General features: G+C 43.0%; 1 protein-coding gene across 2 annotated transcripts in view; it reads left to right on the plus strand.

Annotated features, from left to right (window-relative positions):
- LOC119176239 (uncharacterized) overlaps positions 1–20327 on the plus strand; it is a 160094-nt gene that overhangs the window by 106119 nt on the left and 33648 nt on the right. For both annotated transcript variants that reach the window (XM_075877287.1, XM_037427422.2), the window contains 2 exons: positions 3715–3917; positions 12104–12212. In XM_075877287.1, the coding sequence (XP_075733402.1) occupies positions 3715–3917; positions 12104–12212 (312 nt within the window). The remainder of the gene's footprint in view (positions 1–3714; positions 3918–12103; positions 12213–20327) is intronic.

Consider the following 20327-nt stretch of genomic DNA (forward strand, 5'->3'; position numbering starts at 1 on the left):
ATTGGAATACACATAGCTCTGACGGGACCTCATCGCGAGTTCGAATTAACCGGAAGTTCGAATTAAGCGTGTTCGAAATAATGAGATTCGACTGTACTACATAAGAAAGTAGTTCATAACCTTTAGAGCTAGACAAAAGCTGCCAGAAAACTGGGTTACGTGTGCCTTTTCATAATACCATCTTCCCGTGATGGTGTCTACATTTAGCGAAGAGTGCTTCACAGCAGAGTGGCACGCGTCAGTGCTTTAGCTGACAACGCGAGGTAGCTCCACTGGATCTCGGCACGGCTGGGCCAGATATGCTGGCATTCAGCGGAGTGCAGCCACACTGAAGAGCTGTTCACGCGGAGAATGGATGACCCTGTATTTCCTTGGCACCTTGTTTCTCAATAATGTAGCCAGCTGGAATGTGCAAAAAGATTGGAGCCTTCATCTGGATTTCTTATTTGTCCTTTGGCTTAGGTGCAATTGATGTGCGTCTTTCAAACACAGCACTAACACCCAAGTACTTTTTTTTAGTTCTTGGCAGCGAGCTTTTTGCAGATAAAAATTTTTTTGGCAAAGCGAGAATTTAGCAAGGACTCGCGACTCATGAACTACTGTTTTCTGGTACAACTGGCCTTTAATGTATCACAGGGCGAGTTCACGTGCAATTGTTCTGCGAGCTGCATGAGCGTAACGGAAACTGCTGTTACGTTCACAGATAGTCTACGAGGTCTTTCTTGATTGTTGAATAATTTTCATGCTTGGATCAAACAAATGCTTTCGGATAAGGTGCGTTTTGAAAGGTCTAATCGCGGTACTTCCTCCAGTCTTGTATTACTGATTTGCCTCGCCTGCTATGTCATCCCACACTTCAAGTTGCTCTGTTTTTCGGGCAACAGGATTGCCCATTTTTCGGAAGGCCCCTGCAACACTTTTTGAGCATGGTCAAAAAACTGTCAATTGGAGGTTGAGGCTCGTGAGAATGCACAAGCCAAACACTATAGCGCTACACGCAGCCTGGAATCTACAAATATTTCTCAGGCGGCAAGGGATTCTTTCCCCTTCTTTTTGTAAATATATGCCATAGACCGAAATTACTGGGCCTTATTCCTGAAGTCTATGGCTAGTGGCTGGTTTGACCATCGTAAGCTACATAGTTACTGTGGCCACTGCAGAATGCTGCCATGTGCCTGCAAGCACGTATGATCACATCGAAAATAAGCCTCATGCTAATTATATTACAGACCCATCATTATCTACCAGTTTGTTTTGGTTCGAGAGAGCTCCAAAAATGAGAAGCCACCGGGTGCAACTATTGCCATCTAGCGTGTGCACCTCTTCACCACTTCAGCACTCGGAACTGTGACCCAGCACCCAGAACTTCCACGTGGTCGGCATCAAGAATTACTTTCGAACAAGAAACGGTGCTGCAGTGTCGCTAAACAGAATTTTCAAAGCGTGTGCCACGACCACGCACTCGCGACCAGTCGTCGAGAAGTGCGAACTGCTGGAACAAATGCGGCAAAAGAAAAATGGCAGTTACGACATCATAATTTGTTTTAGTGACTGCAGTGTGGTGACGTGAGGGAAGTAGGGCGTCCCCAAATGGTCCCCATCCAGGATGTTAATGGCACAATGAAGTCAAGGGCTCGTGCAAGCTGTATTAACCTTCCAAGCTATATTAACTGTTGATATTTTGCAGATGATATACGAATGTTCACAGAAATCGGCTCTGCAGGCTATCTTGGTCAGGAAATTTTGTCAGTACCCCTTTAAAGGGACCCACAACTGATATTTATGGTACCCGTTCTCTTGAGTGCAATGAAAAGCTTACCTGTCAGAGCTTGTAATCGCGGAATGGTAAGGCGGAAAACACCGTAGAACATCTATAATCAGAAGTTTTCAATTAGTGGTGATTATGCAGTCTTAAAAAGACGTGGTGCAAACAGTGGATGGGATCGTGACAGCGATTATACACCAGTTTAACGCTAGCGTTGAGAAAAAGTGAAGCTCTAAGTACAAACGCGTAATATTGTATTTGTGAAGCCTGCAGTGCTGCAACCACTGCTTTCTAGTGTGCTAAATTACATTTACAAGAGTTACAGCACTTTTCCGGGGCTTCTTGATCAAGTACTTCTGGCCATGCATGGGTAGTTTTTTCGACTTTAGCCAACTTGAGCCAAGGCAAGTCTTCGAAAACGAAACGGCACGTTTACATGTGATCGACATTTGACGCATAGTAGTTCACGTTTGGTCGTAGTTGGTCGGCTTCGGTGTCATTGCTTGACAACTCGAGCGAGTTAGAGGAACCAATTTTGGCTGCATGCGAGTGCAAAATTAAGGCCCCTATCAAGTAATGCTAGAGCGACATGTTTCGACAGACGATAGCAGTAGCAGCGAATTCGACTGATCGCCAACATCGCTTCCACCAGCCGCACGCATGAAGCAATTCTCCACAGAGCAGTAGGCTGACAGCATTTCGCGTGCCGCAGCGATCACATTCAAAAGCTCGTGTGCTTCTCCAACGCACCTGACGCTACAGGAATCGAGCCACTGTGGAAACGCCGCGCGGCCGTGTGCATGCACAACTGCACCCGTTTCCCTGCAGAAGCGTTACTCTATGCAGAGGCCACGAAAGCAGCGCCACTTTTTATGCTGTACTTTTTTTACCTTATAAACCACATAGAAACAAAGAAAAATGAACAATAACATATTCAAAATGTAAGCCCGTATTCTGGTGCGCTTTAAATAACCACAGCAAAGTTATTAAGACTTCATAATTGCGTTTCATGGCTCTGGTGCTAGGGGTGCAACATGCCGTTTTTGGTTACTTTTGAGCGCGATTTAAAAATATAAGTCCTACTCAGATCGCGAGAAGTATGCTGTCACCTGTCACTATAATATATGCTCTTTTATTTTACACCGGAATCTAATCGCTCGTTCAGGCCAGTTGTGGGTCCCTTTAAAGTTCATTGGGCTCTAAAATAATAGGTTGCCCATCCCCCGCACCCCCTTAAAAAAACTGCTTGCTCTTAATGTTTAGTCATTAGTTTATGTTGCGATTTTTTAAATGTTACTTCTAATTGAGCACTTTTAGTGCCACCATGGCCTTAAACAAGAGGGGTGCCCTTCAGTTATCTCGGGAACAAAGTAAGTTTCAAGAAAAGTAATTACACATTTGAAATGAGCAGGCAAAGCTCCCTAGACCAGCACAGGTTTATGTTACACATGCACTTGCACGCACACTCACTTACTTTCTGCATCAATTTCGACACTCTCCCCTTAAATGCTGGTAAATTTACTTCTCCTGTTCACTGCAGTGTCTTCGTAACTTAGACAACACAAAGTAAGGGCAGTGATGAGTTGCTTGTTTTGGGTAGTTTACATCGTCTGTCTTTGTATTGCTGCCACTGCGCAGTGTGATGCGTTCGGGCATCACGCTCTGGGCCCCGGAGTCTTTCTTCACAGGATATTTGCAGTTTAAAGTGCAGATAAAAATAAACTCGATACCGTCTCGCCGAACTCAACTTAACGACACATTATAAATTATTTTTGAAGGGAAAAACTGGAAAAGGCTCACATTATATCAGTTAAGTCTGAATACAGTAGTGCTAGGTGCTTTTCTAACGTGAAAATTTAGTAAGCAAAAACGTGTATTTGTACAAATAGGGCATACATGTTGTGGGAATTTGCTTACTGAAGTTTGCGTGGTATTCGTACCTTTTTCAGGAGCAAATGTTTTCAGAGAAGGAAATGTCGCAGGCGCTCAAGTACCAGGAGCTGATGTTTCAAGAGCGCCTTCTTAAAAAGGACCAAGAATGTGTTCGGCAGCTGGAATCTGTTAGACAAGAAATGGAGAGCTACCGTAGCAAGCTTGAAGACAGCCAGAAATTTTTCAAAATGCAAGAAAAGGCTCTGCAGAGCCTTAGTAGGTAAGGCTGTTCTGGCTGAACGAGTACTTGGCATCTTTTTTTTCTTCTCTAATTTGAGGTAATTATAGGGTCATCCATGCCAAACATTCCAGACATAGTGCTGAACCCTCCGATTCGGTTTCAGAAAATTGTGGGAAATCATTTTAATGCTCTATTTGCCTTCCTACAGTATTTTTGCAGGAATTGTTTATTTTCAGGAGAGATTGAGATGTTGCAGAGGTAGGCCGGCGAAATGGGTTGTGGGGGAAAAAAAAGTACCAAAAAAAAAACTCTATACTAAATGCAGCGCATTAAATCTCTGGTGGTAGCTAGAAAAGAAGTATCACCGTATATATTCTAATCAGCATCCCTTACTTTAACTCGTGATAAGCTTTGTGGTGCATAAGTACAGCAATTTTTTGCCTGTTTTAATGATTTTTAGAAAAATTTACAAAGCCTGTGTACACAATATAATTATTTCTTAAGGCTGGCCAGTCATTATGACCTTGTCAAAGTACAGAGGCAGATGAGACTAGTTTTGAAGGAGGCACAAACGCAGAAAATGTGGGAAATGGCAGATTTTCATACAGATTAGTTATGTGGTCTAAGTAAAAAGCAGGCTGGCACTTGCGGGAAAAAGCGATCAAAGGTCATTTATTTGTGAAAGTGTAGTGGCAGATTTAAGCGAGGAAAATATTTTCACATTGAGCATCTGCGGCAACCTCAGGTGCCAGCCAGCAAGTGCACTTTTGTGCGCCATGCAATTCCTTGGGGTCAACAGAAAAATTATTACAGAAAAACAGAAAAAGATTAAGGTAGTGTGCTGCTTTGTGTTTTCTCACATTTTTACACATTTCGCTTCTCAGCAGAGGTGAAATTTGTTTTGGGGATCGTGGCCTGACAAACTGCATAGCATTCTGTCAGGCACATGATCCTGATTCGTGTCAGGTGCAAAAAACGAATCGGGATCGTGTCATGTACCACTCCTGATCTTGATTCAGAAAGTACACTGCTTCGTTGTTGTACTTTCCGCAAAGAACCTGTGTATCTGAAAGCGGTAAATATCTGAAATATTGGTGCCACTTAATTATTACAGCTTTTTAAGCCATGGCATGCAGTCCTTTAAGAAGAATCTACCGTGAAATAGATGCAAGGAGGCAGTATTGCTTATCTAAGGGTCACCAACATGATAGATATCCAAGGGTCGCCAACATGATAGATGAAACTATTGGAAGAGTGTGTGCCTTTGCTTGTGCACCTGAAGCTTTCGCTTGTCAAGATGAGAATCAACATTATTAAAGTTCTTTCGTTTGTTCATTTAAAAATTAATGACTAAGTTGTCGTGTAACTTCTTGTTCAAGGGATGTGCTGTTTGTCATAAAGATGACAAGCATAATCATACATTCTTTGCTTGGCAGTTCCAAATGGTTAAAAAAAACGTCGCTTGAATATAAAGGTATGACACAATTATCTAGTCATTTAGGAAACAAACAAATGAAAAACAGTTAAAATTATTGATGTTTACGTTCACGTGTGAAAGGTTCAGTTCAGTTCAGCAAACGCTCTGCTCTGGCATCTCTGACAATCGTATTGCGATTTTGGGGTGTTAAATCCCAACCTTATCAGTTTTGCTTAAGATGCATTACTAGGCATTTGGCCTGACCTTGTTCATTCACTTTTAAAATGTTGTGTATTATAAAAACAATTGTTCGAACTTCCTTTTCATGAGCCTAGCAGGTGCACAGGCAAGACCACTTTAACATTTAGTCATCATTTTAGCCATCCTTGGATAAGCAATTGTAGTCCTGCCTCCATTTCAAGCTAGAACATTCGTAAAAGGCCCGCAGTTACAGAGAACAGCTTATGTGGTCTTTATACTCTTGCCATCGACTCTGCGTGGGATGTCTTCAGAACCTTAATAGGGTGGTGGCACACGTATTTTAGATATTTACTAACTTGTTGTACAGGCTCTCCACAGAAAGTATGACAGTGAAGCAGTGTACGCAGCATTCAAAATGCTTGTTACATGTTTCCGATTGATGCAACAGGGAGCCAACCAGCGAAGGCCACGCGCTCTGTTCAGAACATGATCCCCAAAACAAATTTTCTTGTATTCCCCCCCCTCCCCCCGCATAGCTTTCAGCGTGCTCACTGCCATCACAGACTCCGCTCGTACGTGAGATTCCAAAAATTTTTGCGGCGGTCGATTCGTGAGGCACTGAGCTGATCTAATAAATCCATTCGATCATTACTAGGCGAAAGTACTATTGCAGGTCCCTTTAAACCGAATACTACTGCATCGCACTATATTCAAACAGTGTTGCACAGGTGAGTTTCAAATGTCATCATGTGTAACTTTCCTTCCTGTGTACTACAAATCATGCTAAGGAAGTGCACCATTTAAATTGGATAGGTCCCCGCCTCGGCGACTGCATTTTATATGGAAACAAAAATGCTTGAAGTCCTTGTGCCTCTGTTCAGATGAATGTTAAGAACCCTTGGTGGACAAAATTTCCAGACCCCTTCTGCTCTGACATCTCTAACAATTTTGATTTTGGAGCACTAAATCCCAACCTTATCAATTTTGCTTAAGATGCATTACTAGGCATTTGGCCTGACCTTGTTCGTTCATTTATAAATGTTGTGTAGTGTAAAAACAATTGTTGGAACTTCTTCTTGACCAGCCTAGCAGGTGCACAGGCAAGACCACTTCAGCATTTTGTAACCAGCCAAAATCGCCATTACTCCTCGCGAGCTGCTTGAGGGCATGAAGCCAGCTATTATTCTTCATTGATATTCTATTAAAAGATCATTTGTTAAGGACATGCAGTCTTTTGTCCTGTAAGACAACCTGGTAGCCATCAACCACATAATGATATATATATATATATATATATCTCACTTCTCAGTACAAACTTGAAAGGATACACCAACCAAAAGAACACAGTTTATTGACATTTCGGCACCTCATGCGGGAGCCTTGTTCACAATAAAAGCCAAAAGAAAGGAACAGCCTATTTAAAGGGACACTATCCCTAAAACATCATTCTCGCCACGACACGGCGTTTGGTAAACTAGAAAGCGCACAAAAAGAAAATGCAAGTGGAGACTTCACCTTCAGATTTCTGTACCAAACTCTGTGACATCGTAAATTTTGAAGGCAGCTACTGGGTCGTACATAACTTCTACTTCATAAAAATGAATTGCGTTGTCATCTGTAGGTGCCATAAATCTAGCATACGAAGTTCCAAAAAATTTTCTCGGGCCAATGCCACGAAAATACAAAAAAATGCATTTTGGAATATCTATTCACGTGAGAAGATTTTGGGGCAAAATTTAAAAGTGAAACTTCAATCTTTATTTTCTCCTTGTGATAGTGAAAGTAAGGCATTAGAGTTCTCAGAGTGCAGTTTGTCAATCTAAAGCAAGTTACTGTTTTTTTTAGTGTCCCTCTAAGTACGCGACATAAGCCCCGAGTACATTGTCGGAAGCGTCCCGTCATTCCTTTTCAGCAAATGGGTAGTTGTCTGTATGTGCAGGGATTCCAGGTGCAGACATGAGACTAACTTCCTTTCTGTTCAGAAGATGTGTGCTTGGCCAGTACATTTGATGGCTTATAGATTTCACATGGTCAGCGAGGACATTAAAGGCCACGTATCGTTTCTTGACATGTTCATGTTGTTTAACTCTTGAAATTACTGGTTTCACCGTCCTACTGGTTGTCACAATCGTGGGAGCCTATGATGTAAACCAGACCGGGGAAATTTCCGCTCAGCAACTTGTCTTTCGCGTTCTTAGCTTTCATATTGGGGCATCAACTATTTGGATGTCGGTTGCTTCTACATATCAATGAGCATCACAGCATTACTCAGGTAGGTAAATTTGTGCATGTTTGTTTTGGCCACGATTTCGTATTGGCTTGAAGGTCTTCTGGTTTTGCTAGAACTGCCATCAGCAGAGGCTTGTCAGGCAGGGTATGTCATGCCTTTTATTGTTATTATTATTACTGTTTTTATTATTGGCGATGCAACGGCGAACGTCCTCTGCTACGCATTTATTGCTGGTAGCTCGCGTTTCAAGGGTAGCATCGGATAACTTCAGCTAAATTTCTTATTTGAGTTCGAGACTGTTCTTAAATCTGATTATTTTTAGCATCATGTTCATATAAGAGTATGTGAACGAAGGTTACACGCTGGCATTCGCGATTCGTCTATAAAATTGAGGTAGCTGTTCCGGCGTGACAGATTTCTTGGCATCATATTTTTTCGAAAGTCAGCTCTCTAAATGCTATTCCCAGTTTTTATTACAGGCATCTGAGAACTTTTATTGTGCTCCAAATATCAGTCCAGAGAAATAAAACACCAACATGCATGTGCTCGTCGTGGGGGAAAAAAATATTTTGCAGTACGGCTTTGTTACTGCGACATTGTCATTAGTCGTTGTCAAGGCAAGAGGCGCAGAATAAGAGAGTAGTAGTTATTCTTTTCTGCAGAAAAGTATATTTTAGAGGCGTGCAACTTAGGCTTAAATTGAGGATGACGCAGCCAGCAATGAAAAGAAAAATGGTAGGTGTAACCTTGAGAGACAAGAGGGCAGAATGGATTAGGGAACAAACGGGGGTTCAAGAAGAGGAAATTGACATAGGCCGGGCATGTAGCATGTAGATAGGATAACCGCTGGTCATTAAGGGTTACTAATTGGATTCTCAGAGAAGGCAAGCGAGTTAAGCGGAGACTGAAGATTAGGTGAGCAGATGAGATTAAGAAGTTTGCGGGTGTAAATTGGCAACAGCAAGCTCAGGGCCGAGCTAACAGGCGGAACATGGGAGAGGCCTTTGTCCGGCAGGGGACGTAGTCAGGCTGATGATGATGATGAACTTAGGTGGGGATGCAAATCAAAAGTGAATACAGTAGTTCATGTCAATGTTATCTGATCTAATCCAATCCAATCCACATCTTGAGCGGCCTGGGCTGTAGCCATTGTATAGAACTAGAGTATACTCCAGTGATCGAACTGGTCGCGCTCCTGCGTCCTCCTTTTACATGAATGCCGCGAGAAGGCGCCATTGCTACGTTTCGTAGCAGTTTGGCTGTGTTGTCGGGCTATCACAGGCTCATTCAAACTATCAGCTGTAGTTAATTTCAACTTGAGAGTCTGCTTCCTGGTTCTTTCGAACATCATACAGCCAACTTGCTCACTGTCCGGCTCATATTTTTAATTTTGGCCAGATGTACTTTTTCATATATACCGCACATGCTCGGAACATTCCGAGCACATGAAGTAAGTATGTTTACCTATTCTATATGAATGCCTTATTAAAAAAAATTTTTTTCACTTGGTTCTTCCGGTGCAGTTTTCCAAGCAGACATGGCAGTCATGGAATTTGCTTTTAATCATCATGGAAAACGTGGAAAAGTCAGGGAATTTGAAAAAAATCAAAATGGGAGACACCCTGATAATGTATTCGCAGGGTGTCTGCCAACCTGGAAAAGTCTGGGAATTCGGACCCTCCTAAAAAGTCATGAAAAACCTGGCCAGGTCATGGAAACTGACAGCAGTTTTGTGTGGTTGTCACAAAAATAATCATTACCTTTGATCAAAGCTTAAAAAGTGGCTCGTCAAACTGCAACTGCATAAAGAACCCCAGGTGGTCGAAATTTCCGGAGCCTTCCACTACGGCGTCTCTCATAATGACATGGTGGTTTTGGCACGTTAAGCCCCACATATCAAACTGCAACTGCAATGAGCTGCTAGAAGTAGTGTAAAAAAAAGGGGGGCGGGCACAGTGCATAACTTTTACTTCTTAATGTAAACGCGAAAGGATACACCGACCCATAAAACAGTTTAGTGACGTTTCAGCACTTGATATGGGAGGGAGCCTTGTTCACAATTAAAACCTTCAGATTATGTACGCCTAAATACATTACGCAAGGAGCGAGAGTATTGTCAGAAGCGCTCGATCATGCCTCCTGTTCAGCGTATGTACAGTCGTCTGTATCTGGATACCACATGCAGGCATGATGCAAGCTTGGCTTGATACATTAGCTAAAGCATTTCTTAGCTTCCTCATTGGTACATGCACTATTTTGATGTGTGTTGCTTCTGCATATCGCATGGCATATATGACTTTCGAACCAAAACATTACTCACGTCTGTGCCCCGCCGCGGTGGTCTAGTGGCTAAGGTACTCGGCTGCTGACCCGCAGGTGGCGGGTTCGAATCCCGGCTGCGGCGGCTGCATTTCCGATGGAGGCGGAAATGTTGTAGGCCCGTGTACTCAGATTTGGGTGCACGTTAAAAAACCCCAGGGGGTCGAAATTTCCGGAGCCCTCCACTACGGCGTCTCTCATAATCATATAGTGGTTTTGGGACGTTAAACCCCACAAATCTATCATCATTACTCACGTCTGTAAATTCTTGTTTGTTTAGGCCATGATTTCGGCTTTGTTTGAAGGCCATCTGGTTTGTCTAGGCTAGAACTGCTATCAGCAGAAGCTTGCCAGACCACTCATGCTTTTTATTATTGTGATTGGTATTATTAATATTAATGATGCTGCAACTGCAAACACCCTCAGCTATACACTTATTGCTGGTAGCTCGTGTTTCAAGGGTAACATTTGTGTAACTTCAGCTAAATTTCTCTTTTCAGTTTTGTCAGGTTATGTAAATAAATCTGCAAATATTTTTTAGATTGATTTGATTGATTGATATGTGGGGTTCAACGTCCTAAAACCACCATATGATTATGAGAGACGCCGTAGTGGAGGGCTCCGGAAATTTAGACCACCTGGGGTTCTTTAACGTGCACCCAAATCTGAGCACACGGGCCTACAACATTTCAGCCTCCATCAGAAATGCAGCCGCCGCAGCCGGGCAAATATATTTTTTTTTTTTTTAGTGTAGCATCCACAGAAGAGTACGTAAATCAAGGTAACGTGCAGACATCCATGATTCGTCTGTGGAATCAAGGTAGCTGTTGTGCCTTGACTGATACTTCTTGCCACCACATATCCAAACGCCGGCACTTTAAACGCTGTCCCCAGCTTCATTGCAGCCGTTCTAGGGCTTCCGTTGCACCTCAAGCGTCGGAGTTCAAAGACATAAAATACAAACATGCATGTGTTCGTCAGAAAAAAAAGGAAGAATATTTTGCAGTACGGAGACATAAAATACAAACATGCATGTGCTCGTCAGAAAAAAAAGAAAGAATATTTTGCAGTACGGCTCTGTTCTTGCAACGTTGTCGTTACTCGTTGTCAAGGCAAGGTACACAGAGTACGCGAGTAGTAGTTATTCATTTTTTTTTTGCTGAAAAGTATACTTAAGAGATGCGCAAATTAGGTGGGGACGCAAATCAATAGTAAATGCAGCAATCTAGGTCGAATGAGATCTAATCCAATCCATATCCTAAATAGTGGAGTCAGTAAATGGAGTAGTTCAGGTCAACCTAATTCAATTCAATCCACATCCTAAGTGGTGTGGGCTACAGCCATTATAGTAAACTAGATTATACTACAGTGGCAGAACTGGCCAGGCTCCCGTGTCATTTTGCATGAATGCTGCAAGATGGCACTACTTCTACATTTCTAGCAGCATTGACTGCGATGTGGGACTATCGTAGGCTCCTTCAAACTTTCATCTGTGGTAACTTTTAACTGGTTAATATGGTAACTGGTTAATATGGTAACTGGTTAATATGATAACTGGTTAATATGAATACTTATTTTATATAGAGAGCCCATTTTTTTTCCCACTCGAGGATTTGTTTCCAGTGCAGTTTTCCAAGCAGACGTAGTGGTTATGGAATTCGCTTTTAATCATCATTGAAGACCTGGAAAAGTCAGGGAATTTAGAAATGTCAAATTGGTAGACACCCTGATTCAAAAAGTTCATGCACATGGTGTTGAAGGCCCACTAACATAGAGCAAACTACCCTGTGAACTTACAGTGGTGAGAACAAGTGCGCGTGGGTGTCGGCAGGGCTGTGTAAAGGGGGTGCTTGTCTCCCCTCTGCTACAATCATGATGCAATGCAGGTTTACACCCCCAAGGCAAAGTCGTGCCAACAAAAGCATGCCTTAGTCATGCTTCACACAGATGCAGTAAATGTAGTTCAGTTTTGGTGTACTTATAACTTTCTTGCCTTTCAACTTCTGAGCAGGAATTTATTTTTCTTTACAATGTTTGAGAGGCACGTGTATTTGGCAGGGACAATGAAAACATGTTGGAAGCCATGCGATCGTTCACCAAGGATGCCGAGGAAAAGTTTGCTGAGCAAGAAGACGACATGCAGAAGGTTGTGAAGGAGCGTGACCAGGTGAGCCCCACGTGGTGGATTTTTGCACGTTGTGCAAATGTTGAAAAGCTGTCAATGTATTTCACATCTTAACAAATATAGAGCATCTTCAATGCTTGTCTAGAATTCGTAGGGGGGCCATTTGATTAAAATTTGTTTGATTAACATTTGATTAACTACTCCAAAGAAGCTGGGAAACATATCTGACAAAAAATAATAGATCCATGCCAATGCAATAGCTCTCTGGGCAACATAAAATAGCAGTAATCAGATTTTTTCTACTCTCTAGGCACCACGAAATTGTCAAAAAAAAAAAAAAATTGGGCACTCGGAAAAAATGAATTCATGCTTTTTATTTCATTCAAGCTGTCAAAGTACCATAGTTGCATACCAAATAGCTCTGGAGGCCTGCCAGTACATACAGTATTTACTCGCATAATGGAAAAAAAAAGTTGTAGCTTGGCCTTTTGCAATTGACATGTTTGGAAACGGCTTTTTTGTTGCATCTCAGTAATCTTTGGTTGTTGAAGGCGCTATCTTCTGCAAGTTGTCCCTGCACCGTTTATTTATTTATTCATGTTACCCTACAGGCCCCAGAAGAGCATTGAGTAGGGGGGGTTACAGAAAAATCACAATAACATAAAGCATAAAAAGAAATTATATCGAAGAAAACAAAGAAAATTGCACAATGGAAGGGAGAACAAACACTATAAGCAAATGCAGCAAAAAAAAACAAAATAAAAAAAAAGCATCGTTATACAAAATCAAGAGAACATATTAATTTGCAGTAGCTCACGAAATTTGGCCGGATCTCTCACAGAAACAATTTCATCCGGAAGGCTATTCCAAACTGCGATGGCGCGTGGCAATGCAGAATTATTGAATGACTGAGTGTTGCCGAAGATGCGTCTGAAACTGAGATGATTATGAAGTCGACTAGATGTACGCGAAGGAATGTCAAGCGATAGACGACTGGTCCACGAATTGTAGTAGTACTTATGGAGGAGGCATAGACGGGTGACAGAGCGGCGGGAATCCAAGTTAGTAAGGGCAATATCGCGTTTGATTTGGGTGATGCTGGAGTGGCGGTTATACATTGAAGTGATGAAGCGGGCTGCACGATTTTGGATGGATTCCACTTTATCTATAAGGTATTGTTGATGCGGAGACCAGATCGATGAAGCGTATTCCAGCTGAGGACGTACAAACGTTTGGTAGGCCTGCTGCCGAATGGTAGATGGGGAATGATGCAGATTCCGGCGCAAGAATCCCAGAGTTCTGTTTGCTTTCGCGCATATCTTGTCGATGTGAGTACACCAGGCAAGATTAGTACAAAGATGGACACCAAGGTATTTGTATGTAGATGAACGGGGAATTACAGCTGAACAGATAGAGTAAGAAAAGTTAAAAACCGATTTCTTACGGGTGAAAGAAAGTACGCAGCACTTAGATGTGTTAAGCGTCATTTGCCAACGGTCACACCACTGATTTATTAAGTCGAGGTCCTTTTGTAAATGTACGTGGTCTTCTTCAGAGTTAATAGTTCTGTACACTACGCAGTCATCCGCGAAAAGACGAATTGAGGAAGAAATGTTACAAGGCAAATCATTAATATAAATCAGAAAAAGAAGAGGGCCTACTACACTGCCCTGGGGCACACCTGATGAAACAAATGAAGTAGACGAGCTGAAGTTATTGACAAATGTAAACTGCTGTCGATTTGACAAAAAATTTCAAAGCCAAGATAATGTTGATGAGTCGAGCTTAAGCGCAGACAGCTTAGCTATTAGGCGACAATGGGCAACTCTGTCAAATGCTTTCGCATAGTCTAAAAAGATGCAGTCAACAGTTTTATTACTATTCATGCCGTTATGTAAATCAGACGTAAATTCTAATAGCTGAGTATCACAAGATAACGCTTTCCGAAAACCATGCTGATTGAGAAAGAAGTTATTTGACTCAAGATGGCTGTATATATGAGAGGTGATGATGTGTTCAAGCAGCTTGCAACAGATGCATGTTAGCGAAATGGGGCGGTAGTTACCGGGTGTGTGTTTGTTACCATCCTTGAATATCGGAATAACCTTTGCTATCTTCCAGTCAGTGGGAAGTTGACCAGAAGATAAAGACTGTTGAAAAATGTGGCATAAAATTTGACTGGAGGAAGCGGATGTGTTTTTAAGTACCTTGGAATTAATATTGTCAACACCACACGATGTAGACAGCTTTAGACCGTGTATAAGTTTGGATATGCCTTCAACAGTAACAATGATAGGAGACATGAAGCAGTACTCGCGATCGGGGACACAGGGAACCGAAGAAAAATCTTCATTAGTAAAAACCGAGCAAAAAAACGAATTGAAGGTTGAAGCACACTCAGATGCAGAGACAGGAACATTATCGGCGTTCTGTAATGTAACAATGTCACTGCCACGGTCAGGCGAAATGGCACGCCAAAACTTTTTAGGGTTAGTCAGTAAAAGTGAAGACAGGTCGGCGGAAAAATATTTCTTTTTCGCTTCGCTAATCGCAAGACAATAGGATTTTAAACAGTTTTTATACATAGACCATGACTTAGAAGATGATAACCTTTTAGCTGAAGCATATAACCTTTTCTTTTTATTTCTGAGCGATCTAAGCGATTTATTAAACCAAGGGTTGGATTTGTCGTTAGAGATTGTTATTAGTGGAACATATTTATCTATGAGGAGCGCTAAAATGTTTCTAAAGGAATTCCAGTTATCCTGAACAGACCTGTTGGTGAATGAGGGAAGAAATGTATTGTGTAGGAAGACATCAAGTTCAGAGTTCATTAGATCGTAATTTGCCTTGCTATAATCCCTGATTACCTTGCGCTGAACACCCGGAAATTTTAGTGGAATATTAATTGAAAACTGTAGAAGGTTGTGATCACTAAAACCCTCTAATTGCACAATTCTACCTATGGTATGTGGCTCTGTTGTCAGAATAAGATCTAAAATATTAGTATCGCGAGTGGGCTCTGAGACAAGCTGGGTGAAATTAAAGTCAAGGCATAGTTCGATGAATTCACTTGACGTACTGTTCGAAGAAGACGTGCGAGACCAATCAATATCAGGAAAATTAAAATCACCGAATAAGTAAATTTTTTTAGTGGGAAACAGGTCAAGAGCCCTGGAAATACTTCTGTGAAGCTCAGACACGAAAAGGCAGTCGGAGGACGGAGGGCGATAGCATACGCCCATCAATAATTTTCCAGCTAAGGTAGGACAGGCGACCCAGACTATATCGAGGGGAGTGTCAGTATCGACAAGGAAGGAAGATATAGTTCGTTTGATGGCTAACAGCACGCCACCACCCCTTTTATGTACCCGGTCATGGCGATAAATGGAGTACTGATTTGAAGCATGATATAGCTCAGTGTCGCATACGTCAGCGTGAAGCCAAGTCTCGGTTAGCAATAGAATATCTGATTTACTGTCCTCGAGATATGAATCAAGCAAGACACGTTTCGGTAACAAACTGCGAATATTAGTAAATGATACTGAAAGTGAAGGAGAACATGAAGTAGACGGCTGCTGAGCATTACCACTGCGTACATCGGCAACTAGCTATCTAGCGGTTACTACGGTATCAGAACAAGTGTCATAGATATATGTAGTATTATCGATACGAAGTTTGTCGACATTTAGTTTGAAAGGACAATTCCGTTCCCTAGCAAACTGAAGCAGTTTCCTGCGCGCTTGCCGTGTTGCTTGCGAAAAATCTTCTCTAATAGAGAAGCCAGTATTTTTCAGCCGATGTGCACCGGCGAGGATTGCTTGTTTGTCCTTAAAAAACGTAAGCTTAGCAATTATCGGCCTACATTTGTTTGAAGCAAATTTACCCAGCCGGTGCACACGTTCATATTGAGAACTGGTAGTGGTGATCGCTAACTTATCTGAGCATACGGCGATAATTTTCTTTTCAGAAGTTTCCCAGCTCTCTTTGTGCTCATCGGGAATTCCAAAAAACAACAAGTTGCACTGTCGCATTCTATTTTCTGCTTCATCACACCTTGATACTACTGCTTGAAGCTGATCAGAAATAGAACCAATAGCACCATCAGCAAAGTTGGATGACGGAGGGGCATTAGAAACCAGCTTTGCTTCCAGAGTGACCACTCTCATGGTCAAGCTTTTGATTTCTTTATCAGTAGCATCCTGTTTTTCTTTTAGCCCCTTAATTTCACCAATTATTGTATTCTGACCCGCTTCCAGCCTACGCACTGTATCAAGAACAATTGCGAGTGTTTCCTCGACGCCAGGGCCGGGATTAGATTCAATGTCACCTGAGAGCAACAACAACAATGATGCAAACTTCCGGCGCAGACATGAAAGAAACAGCAATGTACGGAACATCTTATCACGCAAGTCAGGAGGGCACGACACCGCAACAAGGCAGTAATTGCTACTTTTTAAACAGGAAGTATCTTTGAAGTAACCAACCTGAAAATACAGCAGCGGTGAGCGTCCCATCCCTTCAACGGTGTCGTGCCCAACCGAACTGGAGCATGGCTGGCTTATATATCCTACGTCATGGCTTGCGAGGGCATCTGGGAATGAACCATGTTGCCAGCTGCCAGTAACCGAGGGAACCAAACGTGGCCAACTTTGCACTTTCGGAAACGAAACTGCCTGATCAAGGCAGCGCGGCCAATGTTCGAGAACCCTCGAAGGTAGGTCACCGAGGAACGTAACCGAGGTGTTGTCTGGCAGGCCGCTGTATCCGGAGTCATATTCTGCGATGGCGTTCACGAGAGAACCGTGTCGCGGGCCGCTGGTAGCCGAAGGAACCAGCTTGGGCCATCGCTGCACGCTTAGAAGCGGGAGCGGAACTTCATGGCCAAGACTGCACGGCCACCATACGAGAAGCCACGTCGACCAAGCGCTGAGGAACGAAACCTGAAAATACAGCAGCGGTGAGCGTCCCATCCCTTCAACGGTGTCGTGCCCAACCGAACTGGAGCATGGCTGGCTTATATATCCTACGTCATGGCTTGCGAGGGCATCTGGGAATGAACCATGTTGCCAGCTGCCAGTAACCGAGGGAACCAAACGTGGCCAACTTTGCACTTTCGGAAACGAAACTGCCTGATCAAGGCAGCGCGGCCAATGTTCGAGAACCCTCGAAGGTAGGTCACCGAGGAACGTAACCGAGGTGTTGTCTGGCAGGCCGCTGTATCCGGAGTCATATTCTGCGATGGCGTTCACGAGAGAACCATGTCGCGGGCCGCTGGTAGCCGAAGGAACCAGCTCGGACCATCGCTGCACGCTTAGAAGCGGGAGCGGAACTTCATGGCCAAGACTGCACGGCCACCATACGAGAAGCCACTTCGACCAAGCGCTGAGGAACGAAACTTGAAAATACAGCAGCGGTAAGCGTCCCATCCCTTCAATGGTGTCGTGCCCCTCGCTCGTGTACTCCATTAAAGTGTTTCGCTGCTTTTTCTCGCCATCGTTTAACTGCAACAGTGGTATCTGCTGTGATCTCGGGGGTGAGTTTATAAGTGGTATTCACCTCCGCACAGCATGGCGGTAATACGGAGAAGGCACTGCTTCCGACTGCCATGAGTAGGGCCATGTACCTTGTGTGTGCCTCTGCGTGATACTAAAGTTGCGCCGTTTTTTGCGCCGACCATCTATTATCGCGTTTGATTGTGCCGTATTTGTGTGCAGCTGTCACACGAAGTGGAAAGGTGACGAGACTGAAAGCGGAAAACTGGTTAAATTTTATTCCTTTTGCCGAACGTTATTCGTGGCCAGTGTAGTCGTACACTAGAGGTTGCGGCAAAGCGTCATGGCGAGTGATTCGACCGTTTTGGCCAGGCTGATTTTAGCAAGGCTCTGGGATGAGTGCTTGTGAGTGGATCACCTGCGAATGAAAACTCAGCGGAATTCATATTCTGACAGCTTTGAGTAATTCAGGTGCGAACGAAACATTAAAATATAGAAATCACAATCACATAGCGAATGCAGTCAGTTTCAATGCTCTGTCAGAGACAACTGTGAAAATCGCAACACAGCAGAGTGCGAAACATTGGACTATATATAATAACTCATGTGCGGTACACTGCGAGCTTAAACGAGAGGCACACACTTTTGTTTTTCTCGCTAAAGTGACCTGGCTCAGTACACTTGCGTCAAAGCAGAGGTGGCTTGTAACCTTGGTCTAGTGTATAATTTAACCCTCAGATACTTTTCATTCGAATGATCAAAGCTGTGGGTGAGCCAACCACATCAAAATGTGTCTAGTGGGCACTCTACTACAATCATATGTGCCCCGTTCAATGGTGTTTTCACATGAAGTTCGTAAGCGCTGTTAAGCCCGCAGCTTCAACTAAATTTGTAAAATATTGCACTATTATCAAATAATCAGTAAACTCTACTTTAGCGTTTACAGATGGAATATAACTTCAGATTATCTTTGCATGCACAGCAACAGTCACTGACTTTTCAGTGAGGGCTTGTGGACAAACCCACTAGTCAAGTATCGAACGATTTCTTGACTTTGAGTTGTTTGTGCGTGACAAAACTTATTGTTTATGCACCAAACATGTCTCGGAGTTCTACCTTCGAAACAAGTCCGGTGTCAAATGCAGCCTCCAAGCTCATCAGAATGAGTGGGTCAACACACTATGCAGAGAGGCACTTTGTCCGTGTAACGCTGTTTAGCATCGGCGTCCAATTTCTCGACTTACACGCTCAAGTGAACCGAGCATGCATCGCCCACGGCTGTAGCAGCTTCACAAATAATAAATCTCGTACCATCTAAAGCCAAATAAAATTAAAACAAGAGCAACTTACCCGCAGTACCTTGTGTGCACCTGTCAACCGCTGGACTGTACTGCCGGTATGCCGCCGGTAAGGTGGCCTTCAAGATGGTGGCCACGCAGTTTCCAGCACAGCTGGCGCACTTTTTGTTGCTATGCCCGCCAAGCTGACGTCTAGTGAATACAACCTATTACGCAGGAGAAAGAAAAATTCTGATTTTGCTGACTGAAGTTTATTATGCGAGTGTGTTAATTACGCTAGTAAATACGAGTAAATCGGGCATTCTGGGCTTGTGCAGCCTCTCGATATGTTCATCACCTAATAAGAATGCTTTTATATATGTGCCAACATTTGCACATGGTAATGAGTATAGCTGATGCCAGCAAAGCTTGAAAAAAATACAGCTGTCTCGTGAGTAACTGTTCCAAGCAGCATTTTGAAACTACTGAAAAATACCGAACAAACACCTCCACCCAATCAAGTGCTTCCTCCCTTTTTCTGGAGTTTGAAAATTAAGGCTTATTATTAGTGCCGATGATCAGCTTACTGTGCAAGAAAAACAAGGACACGGACCAGGGATGCGGTGACTAGAGGCCGGATTTTTAGGCACTAAAGAAAGTGTTTTAGGTGCCAAAGACAGGCAGGTAAAACACTGTTTTAGGCCCTCAAAATCAAAATTATAGGCACAATAAACTTTTACAAAAATTGAAATATTTCAATACGACACCGGTGACTTGTATCTACGGCAAGAAGCAAAAAAATTATATTGTTTTAGACTGCAGAAAGGTACCAATGATTGAACATAAACGTGCATTTCCCGTGCAATTTGCAGTATGTGGTCTTTCATTTTCGTGTCTAACATTGAGTCAAGTGTCCACCATTCAATTAACACCCTCCTGGGCCTCTTTCGCTTCGTTGTGGCTGGGAAGGGCAGCGCAGGAGCAAATAAACAGACCACTGATACCCCACAAGAGAGGGATGCTAGGTCTAATCGCATAGCGCCAATTTTTCCCCTATTGGTGAACACCTTAAAGGGTGCCTCACTAGGTTTGGGAATTTCGAGCTGACAAACTCAATTGTGCACTGGGCACTCCGGATCATTCCTGTTCAGATTTGCAAAATACATGTCGTAGAAAAATGCTCAATTTCCAACGAATGCCTTGTCCTTCTCGCGGCGTGTGCCCCAATATCTAAGGAGTGACATACAGCAAGGAACGCCGCTCCTTTACGTTCAAATTGGTGGGCTGACGTCACATACCATACGCTCTTCATTAAAACTTTGTTAAATGCTAGCTATATCTAGAAAAACTGACAAAAAATGTCCCATCTCCTGATTATATCCTGC

Source organism: Rhipicephalus microplus, chromosome X, assembly GCF_043290135.1.
Source record: "Rhipicephalus microplus isolate Deutch F79 chromosome X, USDA_Rmic, whole genome shotgun sequence".
Lineage (NCBI taxonomy): Eukaryota > Metazoa > Arthropoda > Arachnida > Ixodida > Ixodidae > Rhipicephalus > Rhipicephalus microplus.